General features: G+C 32.9%; 1 protein-coding gene across 2 annotated transcripts; it reads right to left on the reverse strand.

The window, feature by feature from the left end:
- Positions 1 to 423: 423 nt before the first annotated feature.
- LOC145096815 (inactive protein kinase SELMODRAFT_444075-like) lies at positions 424 to 5727 on the reverse strand. 2 transcript variants are annotated; one of them, XM_079034175.1, is made up of 8 exons: positions 5373 to 5727; positions 5113 to 5255; positions 4020 to 4114; positions 3090 to 3913; positions 2096 to 2256; positions 1929 to 2005; positions 1781 to 1826; positions 424 to 786 (listed from the first exon to the last, which is right to left on the reverse strand). In XM_079034175.1, exons 1-8 carry the CDS (start codon positions 5572 to 5574, stop codon positions 640 to 642), a joined length of 1695 nt encoding a protein of 564 aa, XP_078890301.1. In that variant the 5' UTR covers positions 5575 to 5727; the 3' UTR covers positions 424 to 639. The 2 variants fall into 2 exon arrangements, with proteins under 2 accessions (XP_078890301.1, XP_078890300.1); XM_079034174.1 differs by having other exon boundaries at positions 1505 to 1826; positions 5373 to 5726.
- Positions 5728 to 6073: the final 346 nt, after the last annotated feature.

Raw genomic sequence — 6073 nt, forward strand, 5'->3', positions numbered from 1 at the left:
TTGGTGCCATCAAAGGTAACCTTGGACATGATAGAGAGTAGGGAGAAACTCGAGAGGTGGGTAGACGACAAAGGAATAGAAGCATCACCAATAGTAGACATCTATAGAGAAAAAGAATAGTTTTAATTAGATGACAATAATCCTTAATATTTAACCCATAATAAACTTCAGGCTAATCCTTAATATTTAACCCATAATAAACTTCAGGCTAGGATCCAAAATAACAATTCACAACTAAGTGAGCTCCTCCCAACAAGCTTCATAGAGAACATTGAGGGGTGGTGTAGCATCTCTTGGCGAGGCTGTTTGGCGAGAGGGGTGGTGCAGCCACTCCCTCAAGCCTTATGATAGCATCCCACTTTTGTTTTATCGTAGCACAACATTGTACTTTAAAGAACTATTTGACCAATTATAGTAATGTAATGGCAAATCGAAAGCAACTTTCACTCTTATAATTTGGTTGAGTTTTTCAAATGTACATAAAAGAACAATTGAAAGTACAACATTATAATTGGATAAAATTTTCAAAGCACAACACCTTAATAACAAATATATAAATAATTGAAAATTGTAATAGAAAGAAATGAAAATAAGACGATATACTTATAATACACAAATAAATAAAATTATGTTGCAATTTCAGTAGGACAGTCTCCGATAGTGCCCCATGTTGTCAATTTTCTCATTGAAAATGACAGCTTTTTGCATGTGCCCACTTCTGTTTCCAGCTAAGTTCATGTCTAGAACCAAATGACTCCTTGTGTCTCCCTCCAACACTTTAAGTACCTACCAATTTTAACATCAACAAAAATGTTATTTCAAAATATAATTAAAATCACAAATGATGTAAAAAAATGATCACTGTATTTTCTGATTTTTCACTTTTACGTGTTTAGTCCAAAATTGTAATTTTTTTTTTTTAATTTTGGTACTTTTCAAGGTTTCCTATCCATTTTGGTCCCCGTCTCTTTTGATTTTCCGTGTTTATTCCAAAACTTAAACCTTCTTTCAGTTTTGGTTCTTTTTCAAGGTTCCATATGAATTTTATTGCCCATGCTTTCTAATTTTTATCGCATTTAGTCTAAAATTAGAACTTTTCTTTTTCTTTCAATTTTGGTCCTTGTGTCAAGGTTTCGCGTCGATTTCAGTCCTGGTGCCTTCTGAAATTTATCTTGTTTAGTCCAAAAACCGATTTTGCTTTTCAATTTTGGTCCTTTTTCAAGCTTTCGTATCGATTTCGGCCCCTAAGACTGTCTGATTTTCACCCTTATTTTTAAAGTTACATATCGATTTTGGTCCTTATTTCAATGTTCCAAGGACCAAAATCGATAAAACAATGAAATAAGGACCAAAATCAATATAAAACCTTGAAATAGAACCAAATTGAAGAATTTTCAATTTTCAACTACACATGGTAAAACTCAAAAACCAAAGGGACCATTTTCATAATTTACTCTACATTAACATGTAACAACTATAGTAAAAATAGATAAGAACAAAAAACCTTTGACATAGGGGGTCTAGATTCTGGATTTTTTTGAAGACACAAGGAGGCAGCATGACCAATAGCGTGCAATTCAAGTGGAAAATTTGAAGGTTGATAAGAGCCTAAACGCGTGTCAACCAATTTATGCTTATACGCTAAAAGATGTACAAATCCCATTTCTTGTGATCCATAAATATCATGCCAAAAATCACGTGCTTTATAACATTGTAGTTCACTTATTCTTATACCCGTGATTAGCTCTAGTAATACCAATCCAAATGCATATATATCAACCTTTTCTGTTATTGGTTCTCCATTGAAGTATTCTGGTGCTAGATACCTACAATATATCCATTATTTTCGTTACAATAGATTGAAATATTTATTTATTATTTAATTAAATCATTAAAAGAATAGGATATACAATTTAATAAATTAATACCCTGAAGTTCCAATGACTCGTTCTTCATCGAATGTGTCTTGTTCAGTGTGCAAGGTAACGAGCCCAAAGTCGGCAACCTTGATGAATAAAAACACATATTAGGGTTTTAATTTAATAAATTAATTAATATATTTTAATTATAAGTGAGATAAGTTTGAATATTTTACCAAAGGTTCATAATCATGAGTTAAAAGGATGTTTTTAGGACGCATGTCTCTGTGAACTATACACCCCACTCTGCAATCTTCATGAAGATAACGTAATCCTGTTGCTGTTCCAATTGCTATTTTCAAACGTGATGCCCAATCTAAATGTGTTTTCTTGTTCTCTGTTATCCAAATAAATATGAAATTTAATCTTGAAATTTTATCAAATTGTGGATCGAAATTCCAGATTATTGAAATTTGAATAAACTATATATTTTTTTGGGTTCTTGCTTTTTTGGTTTTGGTCCAAAATATTGTTATGTTGGGAATCAAAAACATAATTAAAGCGTGGAATAGGAATAAAAATTAGAAATTTACAAATTTGGTCCCTATGGTTTTATAGAGAAAAGTCTCATTATTTTGAGAATGTTTTTGATAAAGTGCTACTTTTTTTTTTTTTTTGAAAGAAAAGTCATGATTATTTAGTTTTACATAATAATATGTCATTTCTTGTGAAAATAAAAATAAGGATTTTTTTCGTTAATTTGGGCAAAATATTAAATAATTGAGACTTTTCTGTTAAAAAAAAAATTAGGACGACATCAAAAAAGCTGTGACATAATGGGACTTTTCTATATAAACCCATACTATTTATACAATTTTGGTCCATGGGTAAAAGAGTCATAAAAAAAAAGACATGGAGACCAATTTCATTAGGAAACTTCAAAATAAGGACCAAAGTCAAAAGTGAAAATTTCTTGGGACCAAAATTGAACTCTCGTTACAAATTTGGCCCATGTGGTATAATACTATTTATAACAGTTTTGTTCCAAGGGCAAAATGGTCATAAAAAAGCGTAAGAGCTAAGGTTGTTATTTGTTAACTTAGACAACATAGGGACGAAGATCGTTAAAAAAGGACAATTTTCACAAGAAAACATCTCAGGGACTAAAATTGAAAAAATCAGCTATATTCAGGGACCAAAACTGTAATTTACTCAAAATAAGATCTATACCATGTAAATGGATGTCAAGGGAGCCATTGCACACGTACTCATAAACTAACAACCTTCGATTCCCTTCAATGCAAAACCCAACTAACAACACAACATTTTTATGTTGTGCACAACTCAACACTCTCACCTCCTTACAAAATTCAACATCATTATCAGAGCCATAAAGCTTTGACCGTTTGACCGCAACCACTAACCCATCTTTCAACACCCCTCGATGAACAACCCACATTTCACCTTCTGCCACAAAGCTTGATTCAGAAAACCCATCTGTGGATTCTTGAAGCTCAGTGTAGTAAAACTGTCGCAAAGGTTTGACCATGGATGGAGCTTGATGTTGACAAAGGGAACACAGTGGAGGCGGTAGTGATGACGTTTTACCTAAAGAAACCACTGCTCTTATTCCCGAATTATAACTATCTTCATCGTAATGTCTTGGGATGAGTGAGAGAGTTATGATTTTTTCACTACAAGAGTCGATTGGGATAAGTTTGTCGTTTTGGTTGTTGGGTTTTTTGAGTTTTGATTTGATTAGGGTTTCGAAAAGTGGGTTTTGTTTGTAGATAAGGAAAAGGTTTTTGGTAGATGATTGTGGAGAAAAAACGGAGGTTTCTTCTGGACTACTGACGGGAGTAGAATGATTTATTCCATGGCCTAAGAGTGTTTCAGGGTCGACACTTGGTGATGAAACTGTTGAAAAATACGGGGTTTGAAGGTCATCTGAGTGGCCTAAATTGAGTCTAAGGACTTTTGGTTCGGACCCTTTCATTACTACGATGTTGCATTGTAATTCATCCATACAGTGTTTAAGTTCTTGTTTTAGTTTCCTAATAATGAAAAAACATTAGTTACATAAGTTGAAAGAATAACGTTTGGAGAGAAATGAAAATACCAACAAAAAAAAAATGAGATGATAGTTTTACTTCTATTTACTTATCCAGTATGACCCAACTGGCGGCATTGTACTTTGCTTGAGCTGCCACAGCTCCCGAAGGAAAAGCTGGCACGACCTTGATTTGCACCATTACCTGATCCAATTGAAATGAATTTTTCATCAATTGATCAGTTGAATTATATTATTATTTGTAACTAAATGTTACAAATAATAATATAATTTCAATCTTGTATTTGAGGTAAAGAAAATAAAAATGTTGGATATTTTGGGTCCAATAATAAATATACATATAAATAATGTTATCATTAATTTTATACTATTATAGAAATTATATAAAACTGTTGATGGGGTTTTAGAGAAAGTTTTTGAGATTGACTGAAAACCAACCCTACTCATCAGATCTAAAGATCTCAAGACAAGAAGATATGCATTATTTCTTGTTTAGTTTCTTGTAATCAGATTCGAGATATAGATCTAAAGTTACGCTTCCGCGTTTTATGTTTTGGTTATGAAAATAACCAACAAAAAAAATACCAAATTAATTGTGGTGTTGGGTTTTTTTAAAGGACTAAAGCCAGGTGAAGTAAATTGTTGCAGTTGTACTGTTAAGGAAAAGGGTTTCATTCAAAAAGTCAAATAGCTGTTAGGGTTGAAATGCAAGGAAGGTGGTTAAAGGGGTATAAAGCTGAAAGGAAGTTGGATGTTGAAAGTTACTAGAGCTAAAAGATTAAAACTAAAGGGGTGGAAAATGAAATTTACAGTTCGTTAAAAAGTCAATTTCATTTTTTTAACCTTTATGTCTGACATGAAGAGAGAAGATATATTTTAACATTATCCAGATTCCATATACAGTCGCGCTCAAACTCCATAAAAGGGGGTATTATTTCATCTTTTTCAATAGATCTTGTTTTTGTTCATCTGTTGTTCTGATTCAGTTAATACAAAGTTCATATTTTTAAGGGTAAATAAATGTTTAGGTTGATATTATTTGATGTTTTTTTTATCATTAAATTAAACAAAAAAAAAAAAAAAAAAAAAAAAAAAAAAAAAAAAACTGCAAAAAGATTCCCCGAGAAGACACATTTCAGATCTAACAGGAAAAGAGGGTTACATGGCATATAAATACAATACCTCGAATTGATTTTGAAATTGGAGCACCATTCTTGAACATGATTCTGAGATTTGACATATCCGATCAGGTAGATTAAGATTAACACAGTCGACACTGTTCCGGCAATCTCCACTCAACCGCCGCCAGCTCCATGATTTCCGACCTGAGAATCACAAAATTACCACCCACTGAGATCCTAATCGAAACCCCAAACCCTCGATTAGAAATCAAAAGCAAATACTAGAGTCGATGATGAAACAAATCAACAAGCACAAATTACTTGATTTGACACCGGGATATACTGCAAGCAAGATAACACAATCGCCGGGATGAACAACATGCGTAAGAGCCCAACCCAAAGCTGCTTTTGAGACGACCTTCTCCTCCGCCTTCACGGCAACAATCACGTTCTCCGGTAAGTTACGGCGTGATTTTTCAGATGCCGCTTCATTTATTGGCGGGAACATCGAAGAATCGTTCATGAAGGTCGCCGAGAAAAAAAAATGAGAACGTAATTGAAGAAACAAATTGAGTGATGAGGAATGGGGTTTGGGGTTTGGAGGAAGTTTAATTTTGAGTCGATACTACAGTTGTAACCGACTGAATTGTCTATATGCGTGATTATACCCGCCCATGTTTTTGGTGTCACTTCTATTTAAACTAGTAAAACTACTGTTATATTATTTGGTGTTTGCGTATAATTTTCGTTGATTTTTAGGAGTATATGTAAAAAGTAAAAACTATCCTCTAAATAGTTAAATATAATTTTTATATATAAACAAAATTTATTAACACTAGGATAAGCATCTACTAGACTGGTTTTTGTTAATTATATTACTGACTATGGTTGAAACAAAAAAAATGTTCATTTAAAAATAATCAGCGATGGTAGTTACCGACGAAACCGTAACAGAAGCCACGTGATTCCAAAATATTTTGCGACAAGCTAATTCGGTTGCTAAGTCCTTCACTAAATTAGTC

The sequence above is a fragment of the Lactuca serriola genome, chromosome 4 (assembly GCF_051521515.1).
Source record: "Lactuca serriola cultivar US96UC23 chromosome 4, Lser_US96UC23_V15, whole genome shotgun sequence".
Taxonomy (NCBI): domain Eukaryota; kingdom Viridiplantae; phylum Streptophyta; class Magnoliopsida; order Asterales; family Asteraceae; genus Lactuca; species Lactuca serriola.

What these genes read in the sequence shown, in the direction of transcription:
- LOC145096815 (XM_079034174.1), bottom strand. Translation starts at nt 5,574, where the DNA reads ATGAACGATTCTTCGATGTTCCCGCCAATAAATGAAGCGGCATCTGAA. An exon ending in CCTTGACATCCATTTACATG is followed by an intron (nt 2,257 to 3,089) that starts GTATAGATCTTA and finishes TTTGGATAACAG; the next exon opens with AGAACAAGAAAACACATTTA. An exon ending in CGAGTCATTGGAACTTCAGG is followed by an intron (nt 1,827 to 1,928) that starts GTATTAATTTAT and finishes GATATATTGTAG; the next exon opens with GTATCTAGCACCAGAATACT.